This window comes from Prunus mume, linkage group LG6 (assembly GCF_029339155.1).
Source record: "Prunus mume cultivar Tortuosa linkage group LG6, ASM2933915v1, whole genome shotgun sequence".
Lineage (NCBI taxonomy): Eukaryota > Viridiplantae > Streptophyta > Magnoliopsida > Rosales > Rosaceae > Prunus > Prunus mume.
In genome coordinates, this window is record NC_142703.1 from 12,374,511 (window position 1) to 12,396,625 (window position 22,115).

Here is a 22,115-nt window from a genome sequence, read left to right on the forward strand (position 1 = left end):
TAATTTATTGCTGGCAAAACTGTTACAGGGACATTGGAATCAATTACTAATCCCAGACTGTTCCTCTGCATCATGGAAACACATATGAATAAATATAGCAAAAAGGTTTTGGTTCAATTGGGACAGTCTAGCGAGCCATGATGGATCCAAGCGACCACCGACCCGTTATCCTTCCACTGCCAAGAGCAGGAGGTAGTCGTTGCTCTGTGAAGCCAGCCTTACGCGGTTCCCTCCGCTCTAGAAAGCAAGTGACCCAGAGCCTTCGCTCAGGCCACAGGATTCAACTCCCAGCTTGGAATGGGCGGGCTAGTAAATAGCCAACCGAACCCGACCTGCTAATACTGAGCCAATGTTCCAGCACCTCAAAGCCCCACTCGGGTTACAAGCTTGCGTTACAAAGCTCGGCGGTTTATCAACCTCGTGTTAGGTTTATAAAGCGTAGTGTGTGATGTGAACTAAGCGATGTGGGACAAGTTGCGCTCGCTTTGCCTCTTAAAATCAGATCTTAAATAAGCTCAAAATTTCGTCAATACTTTCCAGTGGCGATTTAGGGAGTTGAGTGAGGTCACAAAACTTTCAAGATTCCATTTCTCTCAAGGACGATGACCAATAATAAACATTTCACATTCAAAGGAGTCTAAAAGAAAGTTTATAGTGTTGCTTGATTCTTGTGGATGCAAAGACATTGTTTATTGGTAACAATGGTTGGTGAAAATTAGTAACATCAGTTCAAACATTGACATAAACAATTTTCTCCCAGGAAACAGTAAACACATATTAAAGAAAACAGAAACATGGCAGACTCAGATCTCAAAACAAGCAAGTCACCATTTATCTGATTAACAAGCAAGTCACTTCTGATTATAATAAAAATTATGCTGCTTTTCTTTATGTTTGGGGAACATTGCTAATTAACAAGCAAGTCACCATTTTTCTACATTATAGAAACACAAAGGATGGTGACATTTTAATGCAGAATATTGCAGATCATGCCTCCTCCTTGGCAAACAATCGTGTGAATGAAGGACCTGCAAAACAAGATGAATTAAACTAATCATATGCGTTGATCAGCATAATTGAGTTAAATGGTTTTTGCCTCTCCACGTATTTGTGTAAACAGGGACGTCAACGCCACTCGTGGTATCGTATATTAATTCTGATTGATTAAATGGTTGTAGCATTTTAATGTGCTAAATTAATCAATTCGTGAGTTGGAATGATGGGGTGGGAAGGGACACTGCATAAACATTGCCTAGGGAACATATAGATCCAAATCGAAATCATGTTACCTCTGACTGATGATTGAAGTGGATGAGATTCCATGTCCCCCTCTTCAGTCAACACTATATATTAAGCACTCTGAATTGTACATCAATCAAAAGTTTTTAAGTCTTCTGTTCTATCTTCTCACAACACACAAAGAAGAAATGGCTTTCCACACACGCTCTAACAGCTTCCCTTCAAGGCCACACCCGATCGTTCAAGAAGTTGACGAACATTTGTGTAGACTGAGGTCGTCTGAGGCTGCCTCCACATCTTCATCATCAATATGCCACAAACTAAGTGGCCTCCAAGACTTGCATGATTGTGTTGATAAGTTGCTTCAGTTGCCTCTCACACAGCAAGCCTTGGCCAAAGAGTAGAATGAGAAATGGACTAATGAGCTATTAGATGGCTCTCTCAGGCTCTTGGATGTTTGCAGCAGCGCCAAGGATGCTATCTTCCAAACCAAGGAATGCGTACAGGATCTTCAATCGATCATACGAAGAACACGATGAGGTGAATCTGGAGCACTCACCAGTGAGGTTAGGAAATACTTAACCTCTAGGAAGATGGTGAAAAAGACAATCCAAAAGGCTATGAAGAATCTCAAGGGAATCGAAAACAGATCCACCTTCTCTTCCCCAAACCAGGACAACGAGTCTATTGCCATTGTTAACAAGTTGAGAGAAGTTGAAGCAGTCACTCTTCATCTCTGGACCAAAATCACAGCCAAGCAGCTGGTCATTGGTCTCCAAGATGAAGAAAAAGAAGCCAATGAATTTGCACAAGTGGATGCTGCATTAAACTCACTCATTGGACACAAGACAAGCAAAACTCAAAACAAAAGTGTCGAAAATGCGCAGAAGCAGCTCGAGAAGCTGGAGCCATGCATTCAAGATCAAGAAGGAGTTGAGTGCCTATTTAGGCAATTGATCAAAACAAGAGTCTCCCTCCTCAACATTCTTAACCACTAGAGAGATATTAGCTTTTTCGATTTTGTACATGAAAAACATACATGTGTATACTACAAGTACATCCTTTGATATCAAATTGATACAATCTATTGAGTAAATTGATAAACTTATTCCACAAAAGTAATGAAATTTTTTCTCTGTTTTTCAATATTGAATTCTAAGTTTAAGTCACGTTCATCATAAAACTAGTTACAGAAATAAATATTAAGTTACTAATCATCAAGATTTAATATCAGAGTTCAGAGCTTATATACGTGTTAAGCAATAGAAACAGTGCTGGCTGGTTTTCTGTTGCAGGGACAATAGAATCCATTATCAATCTCATGTTGTTCCTCCACATCATGGAAAACGCATACTAAACTCATCTTTGTTGTTTTGGTCTGTCTCTTGCACAATAATCAACCTTAGGAGTTTGAAGACTTTAACGAGCAAACCATCTTTAAAAAATTTATGGTGACCTCCATGAAAAGGGCCAAACCAAGTTTCATATGGGCTGGAACACTATTGACTGTTCATCTTGATAAAGAAAGCCCAAATCCACTCAAAACCCAAGTGAGATTTTGTGATTTTGTTGGAGAATATAGGTATAATATGGAATGATTCCCAAGTATATGCCAAATCATATGCTTAACAAATGATGTCACTCATTACGATATTGGGGTGGGAGATGGGGCATTTCCAACCGAAAAACTTATATGAAACAGGGATAGCACTGTTTTGCTATCTCTGGCCAATCACGCTATGTCAAGTAGAAAATTTATCACGCGTGACGTAACATGATTAGTCGGGGATAGCAAAACAGTGATATCCCCATTGCACACTAGTGTTTCTCCATTCCCAACATTGATGCTTATTTTATACTTCTTTAATGTCATTGTTTGTCTCTAAAGGACTTGTAGCTCAAGTGATTAATAATAGTTATTTTTACACCCGAAGTTTTAAGTTTGAATCATCTCTCCGCCTTTATTGCTTGTATAAATAAACAAATGTTATTTTTTGCCCACTTTTGTCTTTGCAAATTACACTCTGAATCAAAGACATGGAAATTCAAAAGGAGCTATGCAAACATTGGGTTTGACACGGATCCTAAGCCGGAAAGTGCAATTGAGATGGAAAAAGTGAAAAAGATGACTTGATTTCTATCAGCCAAGACAAAATGAAATCATGTTCCTTAATTTGGCTTAATTAGATGACAGGACAAATTCCTCGGATGGGATGGACCCCGCCTAATTACCGACATCATAGTTTAATTGAGTTTTTCCATTCGCATTGGAAAGTAAACGGAGTCGGGGTGTTACATTAGAAACAAACATACAATTTATTTGCAAGCAGACAAGCACAAAGTCATTTTTATAGTCCTAAGTTGTGTCCAAGATAAGGATGATACTATAATTCACACGTTCGTTTTGGACATCAATTCATTATCATTACAGTTCTCTCCAAACACACTTTTATTAAAGTTTGTTTTGGTCTTTAGTGTACTTGTGCATTTTATAGAGCAGGAACTTGGATCAATAGGTAATTAAAGTTGTCCAAGTGCAAGGCATCAAAACCTAATTTCTCAACTTCGTGATGAATTGTTGGTGTACTTGAAAAGGAATGAACTATGTTCCTTGCCACGTGCGGAATTCATTTTAGCAACTCTATGGATATCTGTATTAGCCAAAAACGAGACTTTTAGGCCTTCTTTGTTACACAAGACTACGACACAAATTGGACACTTTAGCACTAATTATATCTTCTGTCAAACAAGGACTTATTTAAGACCTGGACTAAGTAGGATTAAAGGCTCTCTAGTTGGACTTATTTTAGCCCACTTAAATGAAGAGTTTATTTAAGACGTGGACTAAGCACGATTAAGAGTTGTTTATATAACAAAAGATTTTTTTATTAATTGTTACAATGGAATGGAAGGAAAATGAACTTTTAACATAATTTTAACTTATTTATCCGCCTTTATCATTTGACCTAATCGCATTTTATTTGTCCGTTGATGTCAAATACCCTAAATAAAAGGTTTATTTGACCAAGTTTCAAGTAAAATTAAAATGTTTGTTTCAAACAATGTTCTCCAAAAGGAGATTTTGTCTATTTCAAGTTTCAACCAAACATTTTAGAAAACATGAAGCATTTTTTTGTTATTTGTGGAAGCATTTCTGTCACAAGCATAACTAATTCAGGATGGTTTTCACATGTTTTGCTGACCCATACCCTGCCATCCATCCCGCTCCCACCATTTCACGCATAATATAAGTTTTTGGCTATACATATATTTTTATACTATTCAATTCCTGAAATTCTGTGTACTGGAGATATCCTTCACTAGCATTCATGAACATGAAGTTAAAGAAAATGCACCAACAGCCGCCCTCATACCCCACAATTTCTTTTTCTTTTTTTTTAACTTTCTTTAGACTTGAGCTATGATTTGCTAGATAAGATCAGAAAATCTGTTCTTCCCCCCAATGTTGACTAAATGCACGAAAAGACTTAGATAATTCATGAAACTACACAAAAAGAAAAGAAAAAAAGTCTTTTAATTCCTCTGTTCCTCCACCCTATATATACACCCATGCATCCACTGATCCTTTTAAAAACTCAACCATAAATCACAAACAAATTGACACAACAATGTGGTGCTTTCTTTTGGCATTTGTTTCTCTTTTGTTGTTGTCCTCCACCCAAGGAGGCACAGCAGAGCAGTGTGGGAGGCAAGCAGGGGGTGCTCTGTGTCCAGGAGGGCAATGCTGCAGCAAGTATGGGTGGTGTGGCACTGCACCTGATTACTGCAGCACTGGTTGCCAAAGCCAATGTGGCGGCAGCGGCGGTGGCGGTGACATTGGTAGCCTTGTGTCACGTAACACCTTTAATCAGATGCTTAAGCATGGGAATGATGGTGGTTGCCCAGCTAAAGGGTTTTATACCTATGATGCTTTCATTGCAGCTGCCAAGTCCTTCCCTAACTTCGCTAAAACTGGAGATGCTGCCACCCAAAAAAGGGAAATTGCTGCTTTCTTAGCCCAAACTTCACATGAAACTACAGGTCAGTAATTCAATTAGTTTTAAAAAATTATTATCAATTTACCATATCAGAAATATACACAAGGGATTGATTTATCCCAAATTAGTGACCAGTGTCAATTTTTTTGGCACAAATTGCTACCATTTTCATCCATTTTCATTTCATACAAACTATGTAAACACTCTAATTAATTACCCTTTATTTTTTTTGCAATCCGATTCATTTATTTTATTTGTCTCAACTAAATTACTTACTTTGCATGATGATTATATGTAAATGTCCAGGGGGTTGGGCAAGTGCACCTGATGGACCATACTCTTGGGGGTATTGCTATCTCAAGGAACAAAACCCTGGATCTTATTGTGCCTGGGATCCTAATTATCCATGTGCTGCTGGTAAGCAGTATTATGGCCGTGGTCCAATTCAACTTTCTTGGTAAGTATTATCGTTTAAGTTATCAGAAAATCTTAAGTGTAACCGGTTGTATATAGTTATGTGTTCGTCTCTCTAAAATAGGTACATGATTGTATAAGATCGACGATACGGAAATATATTATCATGAATTATGTAGCTAGAATAATTATGTGTATTTGGACTATAGGAACTACAACTATGGACAGTGTGGAAAAGCAATAGGGGCGGACCTGTTGAACAACCCAGACCTAGTTGCTACAGACCCTGTTATTTCATTCAAGACAGCACTCTGGTTCTGGATGACCCCTCAGTCACCCAAGCCCTCATGCCATGATGTGATCACCAGGAGATGGAACCCGTCTGGAGCCGACAAGTCAGCAGGTCGGGTTCCCGGTTACGGGGTCACTACAAATATCATTAACGGTGGACTTGAATGTGGTAAGGGCTGGAACGCTAAGGTGGAGGATCGCATTGGGTTTTATAAGAGGTACTGTGACTTGCTTGGAGTTGGCTATGGCAACAACCTTGACTGCTACAACCAGAAGCCTTTTGGGTCTGATCTCAATGTTATTCAATTGCCTGAAAATTAATTGTAATTTGTACCCAATAATGTGTGTTCTTTTTCTTTTTTTTTGGGTGGTTGGTGTCACTACTGTTGTGACACTAATTCATGTGATGCCTAGTTATGAGAATAATCGTAACTCTGAGAAATGAAATAATAATGAATTTTTCATTTAACTTCATGCATGCTAAGAAGATGTAGTCTAATGAAAAAGAGTTTTAACTTGAATATTACTGGTCTTAAGTTTGAACCCCCATGATATCCTTTATTTTTTGTCGAAACCCCCATAGCACCTAGAGCACTTCCACCTTTTTGCCATAGCAAAAAGCAAGGGCAAGTAAGGGTGGTTACTATTTAAACGAATAGTATTTGCCCTAGTAAATTTTTTTTTTTTTTCCCCCAATGCTATGACAACCCAAGGGTAATTACTATTCACATGGGATTAATTTTATACAAATTTATAAATAAACCCAATCCTAGACATGTATTTATAAAAAAACCCAAGCACTATTTAAACATAGAAACACACCCAAAATAAACCTCAAAGTCAACTTTTTGGGTGTGTTTATAAATGGGTTTTGAGTGTGTGTAATGGGTTTTGGGTGTGTTTATATGTTTAAATAGTACTTGGGTTTTTTTATAATTTCAATCCCCATTTTGGGTGTTTTAGTAAAACTCCCTTAATTTTATTTATATGTATGAGAGTAATAAATAAAAAATTACTAGGTATTTATAAAAAATAAATAAAAATATAATTCTGAATTTCTTGGATTTTTTTTCTTCTTTTTTTCATGGACGTCATGCTAGCGTCAACACCCTCATGCAACAACTCAAGCTATTCTTGCCTTCTAGCTTGCCCAATCTTGGTGGAGCCCACCATCTGTCCGGACTATATTTGATTGGTGGAGTGTATTTTTGCAGCCCAGAGGGCCTTTTGCCCTGACAATCCAAATCGGTGGAATTGCTCTTAGTAATGCATGTGTGAGAAATCCTCATTTTCTTATAGTTTAGATTATCATTGTATTCAAAAATCAAAAAACAAACTCCATGCATGTTATGGTCAAGATTATAGAAACCGGCCAAATTAGATTGAATTAGATTAATCACTTTGGAGTGATTAGATTTTGAATGCTTATAAAGATGGAAAATGTTATTTGGACACCCAGCTCAAAACTTTTTTAGTCAGAAATTTCCAATTTTGTACCTATAATTAAGAGGCTTTTAAAATACGTCGAGCTGAAGTTGGAATTGGTTTGCAATTTTTGGATCAAGGCAAAACCCCTCTTAAAATCTCAACTGTAATTTAAATTTTGACGATCTTTCTTTGTTGGGCCAAAAACCAAAAGCAAAACCTGTTAAAAGCAACTGGACTTTAAGCCCATATTCACAAGAGAAAAATCAGAGAAGCATAAAGTGAAACAAATAGAAACAAATAGAAACTCCCCATTACCAAATTTTCAGACCCATTTGTCCATGACACCTCTCCTACCTACCCATTAGGTCCCTTACAGAAAATGTATATCTATGTATACAGATAAGATAGTCATTGCTCTCTCTGGAGAGGAAAAAAAAAACCCAAGAATGAAAGAAAAAAAAAACAAAAACAAAAAAGCTAACAGCTGTTCCTTAACTAGAACGGCTAACACTTGGAACATTGACAGTAGTTATAAGCATCTCTCGGTGAGGGATGAGAGAACGCCTAAGCTGTGAGCCAAATTTATCTACAGGACCAAACTTTATTTTACCCTACGCATCAAACTAATTCATTAGAATTTAGAAGTTGAGAAGGTTGGGCAAAGGGGTCAGGTTTTGAAGCCAAGGGCTATTCATTTGGGTCCAAAATGTGTCTTGGGTCCAGTCCATGCTCAATCTTGGCACTTGGAGCTCTGGCAATATGTATGTAGGAGGAGGAGGAGACCCTTTGATCTCCATTGCCTTCTCTTCCTTTGGCTCTTTTGCTTCTGTTAGTGATGAATCTTCCATTTCTTGCTTCAATACCACATTGTTTTTGGGCATTTGTAGGGTCAGATCTTCCTGTGGTTGGCTGCAAAATGAGATGGTCTCCATTGATGTTGGAGGAGATGATGTGTTTGGAGAAGCATGAAAGTTCTTTATCTCTTCCTCCATTGCTGCCCTTTGCTCTAGGACTTTCAAGGAAGTTGCCTTCCTATATATCTTGCATAGCACTATGTCCTGCATTTACAAATTCAAGAAAAAATCCATTAGATCACTATCCAATTAAATGCGAACTGACCTATATATCAAACTACCTAATCAAATATTACTCATCAAATGTCAGGTGACACGCATATATTTAACTATGTCATTTTAGTAGTGTAATTAGTAAATGAGACCCGAATTAGATGTGAAAATAAATAAGATCAAACTAGATGCACTAAAGTTAATTGAGCGTAATTGTTGTTTATATCGGCTAATAGTTGCAAAATTTATTGCGTGCACCTGACCCACTGCGCCGGACTCTCACACATAATATATGACATCTATCATAAAACAATGAGGTGTCACCCGCCAATGATCCACCAAGCAAATACAAACACAGTGTGCACTCAATGACAAGGAAAATAAATCCATAGGACCAAATTTAAGAATTTTCATGGAAACTTCCCAAGATATAGTTAAGTGTACGGAGATAGATGCTTAAGACTCGTGTTTTTCTTGGAGACTCCTTGATGATGCTTAGACTTAATTACAAGACTTTGCTTCTTCCCCTATAGTTTTTGAAACTTTGCAAAAGAGAATTAACTTTTTGTTAGACTTTGTGATATAATTAAAAGTCAGCACATGTTAGGTTGGAGGACTGACACCGATCGAATCTACACAGGACTGACACCGATCGAATCTACACATTACCAGAAGAAAAAAAAAAAATTGCCAACCATTACCTTGAGATAGTGGCAGTTATCAGGCAAACGATACTCGTTCATGACCCAATCAGTCTTGGTTCCTCTTGGGGCTCTGCCTTTGTAAAAAACAAGAGTCTTTCTGAGCCCAATGATCCTCTTTGGATCTGAGAGGCTCACAATTTTGCGGTCAGAGCCGGTGGCTTTCCAGAACCCAGTTTCAGTGGTTCTGTTAGGTCTTCCTCCACTGCCATGCTTCCTGTCCCTTGGCACAAAAAAATACCACTCTCTTTCTCCAATCTTCGACAACCCTACAAGTAATTAATCAAACACCTATTAATTAACAACACCATTATAATTAATTAAGCAAATAAAACCATGCATATAACTAAGTAAACCAAGTAATTAATGAAAGTTTACCAGGCAAGTCCCAAGGGTCATGGTGGTAGATATTGAGAAAACCAATTATGTCAAAACGCTGTCTCTTCCCAAAAACCACGCTCTTGAGGTAGAACTCAAGAAGTTCTTCTTCTGTGGGGTGGAATCTAAATCCTGGAAGTTCAAATTCTGGGATCATTTGTTCTTGATCCTTAGTGTTGGCTGCCATTGAAAATGTTGGTGACTATAAATAGTGTAGCTTCTGCTTCTGCTTTCTGCTTCTGCTTTCTACTTAGCTCTCAATTAATGTTGGTTGGTTGCACTTGAGACGTACACTCTCCACAGATTGTATTTATAAGGAGCGGGATTGTGGTGCAAAGCCATATAGACTCTTCATGATTTTATATGTTGGTTTGATGGAGAAGCTGTAGGACCCATTGGACTCAGTCTGCAATCACCAGTCCATAGAAAATTGGAGTTATATGGGACTTGGGGCCCCCACAAACATGGTGGAACCCACGCGGTTTTGTAAAGTCGTCATAGATCGTGACAACGATTCTTTTAAGTCTTTGCCATTTTGCTTGACTTCCATTTTCTTTGGATTTTGGACTTTTACTTGGAAATTCCAGGCAGAATGGAGCAATTTTCCAAGCAAATTTTCTACCACAAAATATTGATTTTTTTTTGCAAGCAAATGATGAACGACGAAAGATACAGAGCTTCAATGTTCAAAGGGGGGTCAGCTAGTCCATGGTCCATTCAATCTTTTTATTATCAGTTTGAGCAAGTCTAATTTTTGCTTGAGTCTCCTCTTGTTGCTTAGAATCAAATACAAAATGTCACCAACACCATAACCTTCTAGTTAATTTGGATATACCGAGACTTGTTGAGTTTCCTCCTCCTTTCCTTTCACATGCACAGAGAAAAATTGTTAAATATGGAGAGACGGATCAACGTCCATTACTAACAACGCCGATATTGTCTCCAACTTAATCACTGACAAAGTCCAGTAGATGTAGGGTTTTATCACAAAAGGCCTTGGTGATATTAATAATGGAACCATTCATTATATGTTGTATTTTATTTAGTTAGGTTTCCAATGAAGGACTTGTATTCTTCAAAAAAATGAGGTGCTTTGCATGCAGCGTTTGGAACAAAGAGAACTTTGGACGCAAAGTTTATAAATAGTATATGCCATTATTTCATATCACATAAATAAAAATTCTTACAATATTGAAACCAATTTTACATCAATAACTTATTAACTACATATCAAAAAATATGTACACAGATGACAAAAATCAGAGAAGTACCTCAATCATCATTAGATACAACTGCTAATTTCAAAAGCTTAAGCTGTTAGAAAATTGACTAACAATGTATATCAAACTTACACCCTCTTACGTGGAGAGACATATCAATCAAAGAAAAGAGACAAATATTTAATATAAGTTCCACTTCCAACCATAATAAAACTATAAGACATATCAATCAAAAATGTGCTAGAACTTAAGTTGTTAGAGCATCCACAATCATACTTCCTATTTCTTAGCTAAAATTTAGCTAAAAATACAAAAAAGCTATTATAAGAGCTCTCTAAAAAATTCCAACTCCAACCATACTCCATAATTTGGAGAGTCATAAATGTTTTTTTTTTATCATAAATACTTCTTTTTAAATTTAATTCCTGATTTGCAATAAAATATTCATATTCAAATACTAAATATTCCAAAATAATAAACTACAATGATATTGTAAGTTTATTTGTTGTTCAATTTTGATATTCAATGGTTGTTGTGGTTTGCAAAATACCTACATGGAAAAGAACTTAAAAAAGAAAAAAAGAAAAAAAAGAGAAAAGAAGGTGTTCGTGTGCTGCAAAATGTCTACAGTGAAAAGAATCGAAAAAAAAAAATGTTTGTTTGTGCTTTGCAAAGCACCTACAGCTTCGGCAAAAAGAATAGAACAGACGGTGTAGGTAGCTTGCAATAGAAAGTGATTACAAAGATAAAATGCAGAAAGAAAAAAAAAATTGATAAAATTAAAGATATCATTAATAAATGTTTAAAATAATAATAAAATATGGTAGCATTTAATTATAGGGAGTCATTAGGAGCCCTTTCTCTCTCCTCAGATTTAGGAGCTCCTAGAGGTCTCCATATTTTAAGAGCTGGATATGGAGCATGATTGGAGGTGGGTTTTTTCAATTCCTCCCCAAATTTTAGCTAAGGATAGGTGGTTTAGGGAACCCATTGTGGATGCTCTTAAAGCATCCACAATGATACTCTCTATTTCTTAACTAAAATTTGGCTAAGAATATAAGAAAGCTATTTTAGGAGCTCTCTAAAAAATTTCAACTCCAACCATACTCCATAATTTGGAGAGTCATAAATGCTATAACTCTTTTTTAATTGGCTCATCTCTATTAAAAAATAAAATAAAAAATAGTTAGCATTAAATAAATGTTTGAAATACTCATTAAATAAAGTAGCATTAAATTATAGGGAGCCACTAGGAGTTCTTTCTCTCTCCTCAGATTTAGGAGCTCCTAGAGAACTCCCTATTTTAGGAGGTGGATAAGGAGCGTGGTTGAAGTTGCATTTTTACCATTCCTCCCTAAAATTTGTCTAAGGAGGTGGTTTAGGGAGCCCATTGTGGATGCTCAGAGCATCCACAATCATGCTCTCTATTTTTTAGTTAAATTTTAGCTAAAAACATATAAAAGTTATTTTAGGAACTCTCTATAAAATTTAAACTTCAATCATGCTCTCTAGTTTAGAGAGTCATAAATGCTATAATTATTTTTAATTGGTCCATCTCTATTAAAAAATAATTAACATTAATTAAAAATTTGAAATACTCATTAAATAAAGCAGCATTAAATTATAGGGAGCCACTATGAGTCCTTTCTCTCTCGTCAGATTTAGGAACTCATAGAAGTCTCCTATTTTAGGAGGTGGATAGAGAGCATGGTTGAAATTGTATTTTTCCAAATCCTCCCTAAAAATTTTCTAAGGAAGTGGTTTAGGGAGCCCATTGTGGATGCTCTTAGAAAAGGTAGAACCACTTCCAACCATAATAAAAACATCTAAGTTCTAACACAAAACATAACATCAAAATGAGAAAGCAACTTATGATCCAACCAGAACCGTTGTAAATCCTTCATGCAACTTGTATTAGACATGTTACAATATATTTCACCGGAAGGAAAAAAAAGACATGTTAGAATACAAACCTATAAATCAAGAGATATGTAAAATATGGATTGTTCGTGCATTGGGAACATTTTTTTCAGTATTGTTGGCCTCCTTACAACAAATGAGATTTTAACACTTGTCAATTTCTAAAAGAAAAATAGTTAAAGGAATTCAACAAGTGTCAAAACTTTGTTAGTTTTGAGGAGGAGCTACTTCTTACCACTAATGTGGTTTTGACACTTGTCCTGTTTTTTTCTCTTTTGTCAATTTTGCTGGAATTTGACTATTGTCAAAATCTCATTGGTTTTAAATTTTTAAGGAGGTGCTCCTCCACAATTTTAATGAGCCAAGCCACGCTAATAAAATTGTTGCAAGAATATTAATAGTTTTTTATTTTTGCTCTACAAGAATATTCGATTCTTCCAACTCTCTAAGTTAATTTATATCATAAAAATATGGGATCTATTCCTAACTTAAATCATATTAAAATCGAAAAGTATATTTCGAGGGAGTGCAAGCATAACAAGATCAACTGAGATTACTCTTGGAAATTCGGCCAAAATCATATGAAAATTTCGATTTAACTCTAATTAAAAAGGGAACAAACTTGATTCCTTAAAATTGAGGAGTATCTCATCCTTCAAATAAATAGAATTTTGACAATTGTGAAATTCCCTTAACTTCTTCTCTTTTGAATTTCTTAAGTCAAAAGTCCATTTATTCTGAGGAGGAGCTTCTTCTTAGTTTGAAGGATCCAAAACATGCTCCAATTTTAAAGAAAAATACTTGACTTCTTCCCTGAAATAAGTAGGAGCTTGTATTTTCTTGCCAATCATAGTTTGACATGTGCGTAGAGATTTTTCTTTTTATGTTTTTGATACATTGTTTTTACATATGTGTTAAACTATAATTTTAAATTATTTTTACAGGAAGTAGGAATATCTCCTTACAGGAAATAAGAGAAGCATTGTAAAATTTTAAATTGTTTGAGAAGGGAGCTACTTGAGGTGGGTTGACTTGACGTGACCGGGCCTTAGATGTTAATCATTAAAAACGAGTTTTTTTTTTCTTTGTTGTGGCCAAATAAAGTGCTAATTAATTAGTGCATTATTTAGGCAAAGTGCACCTAATTGATCAATTATAATTGGTGACCTACAATCTTCATACCAAAAAGTCGTAAGATAACGATGTGGCCATTGACAGTGACTTGACCACGAACAAAAAGCAAACAAGTATGAGTTTCCAAAGTGTGTTAATTCAAAGCAACTCCGCGTTGTTTAGCCTTCTTTTCCATACCAAATTATTAACTCATAATTAAACAAAGTTTTCTTTTAGAATAAAACTTGTATTTTCATTCTTCTTTTCTTTGGTGGCTTCGTTTTTATGGGACTTTGACTTGGAAGTCTTCTCTAAAGACTTCAAGTCTTCTTGTTTTATAAGTAAACGATAAGCCTCACCAACATCCATGTCCTTCCTAAGGTCTCTTACTTCTTGTAGTGCCCCTACCCTATGCTCTGAGACCCTTCTTTTTTACTTTTACCTTTAAGCAGAAAGAAAAAAAAAAAAACCAAAAATAAATTTACAAATTTAATTACCATTTATTTGCCCGTAGCTTTCTCTGTTATTTCCTGGAAACTTTCTGAGTCTTTGGAGCACTACTTTAAGCTTTCCTAATGTATTCGAAATTCAATCCAATCATGTTTCACATCAAATAATAGAACCAAAATTTCCTAATGTGTCGCATGATGATCGCTGCACTGGCTTCTTCATTCATGGAACTTTGGGATAAGAAACACTTGCTTTTTTCTGTAAACATGATGTATTGGGATTTATTTTTGGGGGAGTTGGAAATCAGATTGGGAGTTATTTGGTTGTTTTGTTCTTCTAGTTCTCTACTTGTTAGGGCGGCACTAGAAATAAAGCTTCAGAGTTTCAGGTCTCTCCTAGCACTTTGAGGTAGTGAACCCTATTCATGCCAGCTACAAAAGGACTGAAAAAAAGTTGTAGCCCCGCAGAGAAGTCAGTCGTGTGCATGGAATTATTAAGTCAAGCTTTAAAATGGGAGGTTGATTGGCATCAAAATCTAGACACTAGTGAAGCTATTGTTCCGGCGCAATTGCGGTTTGGGAATAATTTTGGACCATCATTACAATCCTTCAAATTTTCTCGTTTTCAGAATGGGAACCCAATGTTCTTTTCTTACTTGTTTTTGTTCCATACGGTCGTAACATACTGTATTCTTTTCCAAGGTTTCATAATGAAAACCTGACTACAAATTGGATGCAAAGATCTAGAAAGTTGTCATCCGTATATGAAAGTCAAGTCCCATGCCATTAGAACCAAAGCACTAAGGCTTGATCAAAGATTGATTTTTTGTTTCTAGCAATTGCTATGTATTTGGCACCAAGATCCTTAGACTATTAGACTATTCATCAATCATGATTGTAGAGAGAAGAGCATCATTTGGGTTTTGAGATAGCAACTTATTACATTAATTTTTGCACACCAAATTAATGTGACAGTGATTCATTTGTTTTTATTTTGAATCCACTTTGGATCTTATTTGTTTACACACATGTATACATGAGAAATTGTCTAATTCTATTTGTTATTAGTAAAAGGGAATAATTGAAAGCATGGGATTGCATGTGACCTATCACCATTGAACAAACAAAGAGATAGAACGAATTCACAAATTGTATTATTCCCAGCGATTTGTGGAAATAATGTCACATTTATCAAAGATGTCTTCATCAATCTTGATCAACACGTAAACCTTTTCGATATTTGAAAGCTGGTGTAGTAAGTTTGTGTCTCTACTCTAGTTTAATTGACCCGTTCTATTTATCACTAAGAGCATTTTTCACATGCTTTTCATGATAAAGGGCAAGGGTATGAACAATAGCTGGTGTTTGTTGTTTTTTAGGTAAATACCGCGAGATGTCCCCACACTCGAAGGGTGGATTAATCTCGTTTGAGATTCGGCTTGCAGATAACAAAGTGCTTCCAGTGGATTTGAACCCTGTCATTGAGGCACCATGTAGCTCGCCAACTAGATGTAGTAGTTTGCCAACCGCACCACACCTTGTGATTAACTGTTGTTTTTGTTGTTGCACTTAGGTGTTTTGTTGTGTGTTCCTGGTTGGCCTTGTTGTTGTGTTGCCCAGGGGTGTTTCGGTTGTTAGTCTGTTTTTCCCCGTCTGTTTGGTTGTATAGCAGCTTTTGGGCTGTCTCCTTCCTTTCCCTTTTGTTAATGAAAGTATGGTTTTTTTTTTCCTATCTGTTATCATGGAAACCCAAAGAGTAATTATTATTCACATTAGATTAATTTTATTTATATGTATGAGATTAATAAATAAATAAATTATTAGGTATTTATAAATGAAAATTTCTGAATTTTTTTCAATTTTTTTCTTCATTGATGTCAGGCTAGCGTTAGCACTAACGTAAGCGCCCTTAGGGGGCCTTTTTCCTGGCAATCCAAACCGGTGGAACTGCTCTAATGGAAGGGAATAATGGAAAGCAGATGACTATTTTCCAATCCCATGTGATGTATCAAAATTGAACCCCCAAAAAAAGAGAGAACAAAGGCCAATTGCATTCTCAAATCGTAACTAGCTGCCAACAAATTTGTGGAAATAATGCCATATTTATTAGAGATGTCTTCATCAATCTCGATCAACACTTAAATGTGGTGCAAATAGTTTTGTCGTTGGTCTCGCTTCAAACAATTTTACTTAATCAGAAAATAAAAGTTAATGAATGTTGGCTGCATTCATTTCCAATCCCATGTGAGTACCACTATTCAGATTTCAAATAAAAGCCACCATGCACCCTGCTCTTGCGGGTTGATGATCAATACTCTCTCTCCTCCATCCAGACTGCCTTGAGCTGAGACAAAGCTTGTGCAAGAGCATCACTCTGTTCTGTTCTGTGCATCATCATTTGCCTTTGGCAAGGGACATCAGGAGGAGGACCAGACTGTGAGAGCAGAGCAGCTGCACGCAACATATGGCAAAGGAAAGGACAGCCACTTACTAACTAAACCCGTCATCCCCCAAGCTTCAACCCTTTAGCATACTCGTTTTGGTAAACCATGCTCAAGCTTTACATATGCATTTGAACAATCACAAAAAGTGAAGTTTTTGGCAAAGAATCACAAGGATAAATAAATAAGTGAAGATTCGTTTGAGCAATTCTATTAGCACTAACTAAAACGAGAAAGACTTCTATGGAATGAGGATAACACTATTTTGCTATTCTCGGTCAATAACGTTATGATACATGATAACACTTTCACATAGTATAGCATTATATTGATCAGGATATAACTCTTGCAACTAAGTTTTTCTCCAATAAAACCTACACACTCAATTTTACAAAAATGTAAAAAAATCCAAAATTTCAAAACATTCTTTGTACTTTTTTTTTGGGTAAGAAAACATTCTTGATAGTTTCAAAAAATATCCTTTCACGTTATTTCCACACTTGGGATTACCGTCAATGCCGTTGATATTGTCACAGGCCTTTTTGGTAATTTAGCGCTTTTTTTTCCTTGAAGTAAATTGTATGAGGGTAGTATCGTAATTTAAATAATCTCGCGTTAGTCTCCCACCTTCAACATTCTCAAGTCAATAGTCCCAACGTCTCCTGCCATCACCCAGTCTTCGGCTCTCAACTCGACACCATTGGCGGTGAAGGAAAATTGGATTATCGCCGCCGGTAAGTCATGCCGTTTTCTTCTCCAATTTTTCAAGAATTTTCTTGTTTATTTTTTGAGACAAATTTGGGAAAGAAGAGACAACAAAATGTTGGCCTCTGCATTAGCACAAAATTTGGGTCTGATATTAATTTCTGTCATCAGGAGAGCAAAAAGATAAAAACTTTCATCTGGGTACAAGTCATATTAGGGATTTTTGACGTTAATTGGTTCCAAGTTGAGTTTTTGAGGCTTGATGTTGTTGTTTGAACTTTCTGAGAATGGTTCATATTTGGATAGTAGTGCTGTTAATAAAGTTTTCTTTGTCTCTGAATTCTCATTTCTATAGTGGTCTTGTTGTTCATCTCATCCATTAATGTTTTCTGTCGATGTTGATGATGATTGTTTGAACTCAGAAATGTTTCTACAAATTACTATATACTGTATACAGATAAGATTGTTAGTTGGGTTTTAACATGTGAGCCATCAATATAAGGAGACTTTGAGGACCTGAAAAAATTCTAACCCAAAGCTATAAGTTTTTGAAAACTGTTGTAGATTCACTCAATCAACAGCCAAATAGCTATAATTTTTCATTTTTCATTACTGTTTATTTCTTAGATTGTTTTTTTTTCCATATGGTAAGTTCTTATTGAGCTATTTTGTGATAGTAGCTGTTTGCTAGTTACTGTGTTGATGTGGATCTTGATTTGGTAGTTTTTTGTTGGAATCATGGCTGTAATTAAGGATGATTGTGTGTTTAAATTGTGAAATTTTAGTTTGGATGAAAACTAGTGTGCCTCTGCCTATAAGCTGTGACAAAGCCTCCAGTGTTTTCTTCAAATTGGACTTGGAAACAGGAACTTATTTTACAGATACCATGGTTGAGCAAGTTAAGAAAGGAAATAGGAAAAACATAACTTTTAAAGGGCATTCTACTTTCACCAATGTAAGGAACACGCTGTTTAACGATCGGATCCAGTTTTAAGTACTGCAATAGCATCATCACCTGATGTTTGAGACTATATGAAGGTAAGCGCATAATGGTTTTACATTAACTAAAAAAGGAGTGTAAGTGGATAAAATAGAAGAAATAGGAGTGGGGAAATCACCACTCGTTTTTTTTCTCTCTTTTCTTAGCATTAAGGTGCAAAACATGTTCTGTTGTATTATTGCATATTTAGATGAAAGATTTCGTGTTGATGAATTGGTGATTGGATTGCCTTAACTATGATGAAGGGACACAACTGCTATAGACAAAGGTATTTGCGAGGACTTGAGATTATCTCTGACTTGAGCTTCCTCCTTTGATGATGGCATTCATAAATTGAAGGAAGAATGAGGAGATCAAGGTGATCATAGATGCCAAAGATATCATTCTCCCAGTAAAAGTGCCGGACGTTTGCGACATCAATCAAAGGCATCAATGGTTTGGACTTGCCTACCATATTTGAAGGCATTTAAAAATTTTGCAGAAACCAAATGGTTGGATAGTGTAGTAGTTTATCTTCGTATTTAGATGTGCGACCATTTTCATCTATGTTTTGTAGATGAGGCTGTTTTATATGACATGGTCTCATCTCATGGTGCATAACATGAAGCTTTTCTTGACAGACATGAAACTAGATTTTGCTACTGAAGAATCTGAAGAACAAAGAACTTCCGGCTTCAGAATTATATATTGCAGCTGCTTGCTTCTATATAGAAATGAGAACCAAATTAAGAGGAGCTGGAATATACATGTGTTGAGGGTGATTGCTTTGCTGGGATTTTTTTATCTGAATTCGCAACTTTTCTGAAATTAAAAAAATGCAGTTGATAATTGAAAACTATGCTTCACTTATTGATGAGCGGGGAGTGATTACGACAAATGTATAAGGTTTTTTTTTTTATTGTATGATATTTTATTGAATTAAATTGATAAAAGACATGTGAGATAGAATGAAAAATGTTTAATAATAATAAAGCTCTTGTGAGATTTGCTGATTGCATCAGGCAGTCAACAAATCTAAAGGGTATCACACACACATCACGTATATGGGACGTCACAAAATATCCTTTATGCTCTAAAGTTGATTTTAAAGATATTTATGATTCGGATAAAGAAGATGAATTAATAAATAAACTTTTTTTTTTATGAAGAAAAGTTAGGGGAGGAGAAGGTTACCCAATCTCAAGGCCGGGGTATATCAAGCCTATTTTAATCTTTTTATATTTTTACAAATTACTTACAAAAAGGAATTGTTGCTAGCAAAACTTGAATCTAAGACCGAATAGCAAAGCAAACAACCATTATCTACTCAACCTAATTTAATTTTCATTTCGATTACAATGTTACCAGCTATTGTTTTACACCAACAACAAAGGGAAAGTTCTTCTAAAAAGATTTTTCTTTTTCTTTTCCCAAACGATGACTCTAAAAGGCAACATCTGAAAAAGTATAAAATAGAATGACCAAAAGATTGAAAAAGTAAAAAACAACAAATAAAAAAGCTGTAGGGGTCGCGTACAGTCTGGTCACTAAATCAAAACCCAACCCAAACCAAACACAAGGTTGGCAAAAGGGACCCACACTTGCTCTCTAAACCCATGTGGGCCCATATAACTCAAGGTCCCCAAATGATGCAAAATGTTTAAATCATCGTCACAGCCTCACCACCACCACAGTACCTTAAAACTTGCAGAGAAAAAAGAAGAAAAAGAGAAAAGAAAAAAAAGGAAATTATAACACCACCAGTAATGGCATGCAAGCCCTAGTGAGCAAATGAAAATAGAGAGAATAAAGCTGCTCCTGCTGCCGCTATTTTTTGGACCTTGCTTATTTTTCTTTCTTTCTATGTAATCTTTGTAAATAAAATCCAGAGAGATCACAAAATACAAGCTTGATGATAATGCAGACTTGAAGATAAAGATGGGCCCTTTCTTTTTTATAAACTAATTTAAAACATACAAAAGAAAAGATTTTGGACCAGTCAGTGTTCGTTTTTCCTTTTTATCTCCTTTTCAATCAAACCTTGTCATACCATTATGGTATGGCTGGTCTTGTTATGACCAAAATCAGACAGCAAAAGCAAAGCAAAGAGCCTAAACCACCTTTTTTCCCTAACTTTCATCCTTTTTTCATTTGTCTACTCTTTACAAAGCTATCTCAGTCTGCAAAGTAGCTGCTCCATTGAACCCCACCTGTTGCTGCTGCTGCTGTTGCTCAACCTCCCATCTTGCTTTGGCTATGGCTCCATCATGCACAGGCACGTACTCCTAAAACCCCAAAAAACCCAAAAAAAACAAAAGAGCCATCATTTACAACCCAACAAATCCAAAAGGAAATGAAGCACCAAAATGGTAATTTGATCAAGATTCTTTTCCTAATCACTCGACAGTCTATTTTTTCCATTTTTGAGCTTCAAAATCATGGAAATCTGAACACAAAGTGTTTGACAGAAATGAAAATAATTTGAAGTCACGCTCATACAAGTCACAAACAAAAACACACAAACCTCAAGTTTTTGAACAAGCTCTTTGGCATTGGGGGCAGAGACTATGATGTGGCGCTGAGAAGGCTTGATAAAGCCATCATCCACGGCTTTGTCAATAAAAGTGAGAAGGTAGTTGTAGTAGCCATCAACATTGAGCAAACCCACCTGCAAAAATTGTTGGCATAGAATAAAGTTTCAAACTTCAAGGCAAAGACTTTGATTGCTCATCACTGTTTTGCTGGTGGGTTTTTTTATATGGTCTTACAGGTTTGTCATGGATGCCAAGCTGTGCCCAAGTGATCACTTCTAGCAACTCCTCCAAAGTTCCATATCCACCTGATGAAACCAAAGCAGGAGATTTTATAAATAAAAAAAACCCAATTGATTAACTTAATCAAATAAAAGAGTAAAAGGCTACAACTTTATCGGTAGAGAGAGAGGGGACCTGGTAGGGCTATGAAACAATCAGAATGGCGGGCCATTTCTGCCTTCCTTTGGTGCATGTCGGCTACTGGCCTTACCTCTCCCACTGTTTCACCTGTTATCTGTGAGGCTCAATACCACACATGCATACGTTTTGAGAGGCACCATACATACTCGAAGGCAAAAAGGACTTAACTTTGAACCAGTACTACAAAAAAGAAAAGAGATTTCCACAAAACAAGAAAAGAAGGAGAAAACCCATTTGAAAGATTGACAGATTATGTACCTCTTTGCACATTAGAGTCCTAGGTATGATCCTGTCCAATGTGAACCAAATACAAAGAAGAAACAAAAAAAATTGGTCAAGTGTATATGAAAAAAGAAATTAAGAACTATAAACATGTGACAAAACCCAAGAAAAAGTGAAAGACGGCTGATTGTACCCAAGAACATTCCCTCCACCACGATGAACAGCCTGAGAAACCAGACCCATGAGCCCAATGCTACCACCTCCATAGACAAGGTCCAGCCTTCTTGACACCTTGACATAACCCAAAAGCTCAGAATACAAAATAATAACATACCAATAAGTTAAAAGTTGAAAATTTTGGACTTTTGGAGGACCAATGAAGAAGTACCAGCTCTTGGGCTAATTCAATGGCAGCATCTTTGTAGCAGTTCCTCTTTCCAGTACTGCTGCCACAAAACACACAAACCCTCTTGAATCTTGATCTCCCAACTTTCTCTTCCATGTCCAAAGCTTTTGAGATTTTCAATTTTGTTGGATGTTTTTGCCTTAGACTTTGGCCAAAGTGACTCATAAATATGGAGGAAGCAGAGTGCCAA

At 36.1% G+C, this 22,115-nt stretch overlaps 3 protein-coding genes, 1 long non-coding RNA gene, 1 other non-coding gene and 1 pseudogene across 7 annotated transcripts; 3 read left to right on the forward strand and 3 right to left on the reverse strand.

Moving 5' to 3' along the window:
• Nucleotides 1-101: 101 nt before the first annotated feature.
• LOC148916103 (signal recognition particle RNA) lies at nt 102-406 on the reverse strand. Its single transcript, XR_016128396.1, has one exon.
• Nucleotides 407-1,427: 1,021 nt separating this feature from the next.
• Nucleotides 1,428-2,237, forward strand: LOC103334932 (uncharacterized; annotated as a pseudogene).
• Nucleotides 2,238-4,824: 2,587 nt separating this feature from the next.
• Nucleotides 4,825-6,411, forward strand: LOC103334901 (endochitinase 2-like). The gene is made up of 3 exons (XM_008237889.3): nt 4,825-5,280; nt 5,544-5,694; nt 5,861-6,411. The coding sequence occupies exons 1-3, from the start codon at nt 4,869-4,871 to the stop codon at nt 6,261-6,263; spliced, it is 966 nt and encodes a 321-aa protein (XP_008236111.2). The 5' UTR covers nt 4,825-4,868; the 3' UTR covers nt 6,264-6,411.
• A 1,249-nt stretch (nt 6,412-7,660) lies between these two features.
• On the reverse strand, nt 7,661-9,848 carry NAC036 (NAC domain containing protein 36). The gene is made up of 3 exons (XM_008237888.3): nt 9,517-9,848; nt 9,139-9,407; nt 7,661-8,428 (listed from the first exon to the last, which is right to left on the reverse strand). Exons 1-3 carry the CDS (start codon nt 9,701-9,703, stop codon nt 8,009-8,011), a joined length of 876 nt encoding a protein of 291 aa, XP_008236110.1. The 5' UTR covers nt 9,704-9,848; the 3' UTR covers nt 7,661-8,008.
• A 7,336-nt stretch (nt 9,849-17,184) lies between these two features.
• On the forward strand, nt 17,185-19,336 carry LOC103334899 (uncharacterized). Of its 3 annotated transcripts, none has more exons than XR_016127912.1 (2): nt 17,185-17,393; nt 18,231-19,336. It is a non-coding gene; the product is annotated as an uncharacterized LOC103334899 (long non-coding RNA). The 3 variants fall into 3 exon arrangements; XR_514297.2 differs by having other exon boundaries at nt 18,610-19,336; XR_001678003.2 differs by lacking the exon at nt 17,185-17,393 and having other exon boundaries at nt 17,400-18,402; nt 18,610-19,336.
• A 799-nt stretch (nt 19,337-20,135) lies between these two features.
• LOC103334898 (cytokinin riboside 5'-monophosphate phosphoribohydrolase LOG5) lies at nt 20,136-22,115 on the reverse strand. The gene is made up of 7 exons (XM_008237887.2): nt 21,908-22,115; nt 21,713-21,810; nt 21,556-21,586; nt 21,292-21,391; nt 21,112-21,182; nt 20,868-21,011; nt 20,136-20,628 (listed from the first exon to the last, which is right to left on the reverse strand). The coding sequence occupies exons 1-7, from the start codon at nt 22,088-22,090 to the stop codon at nt 20,506-20,508; spliced, it is 750 nt and encodes a 249-aa protein (XP_008236109.1). The 5' UTR covers nt 22,091-22,115; the 3' UTR covers nt 20,136-20,505.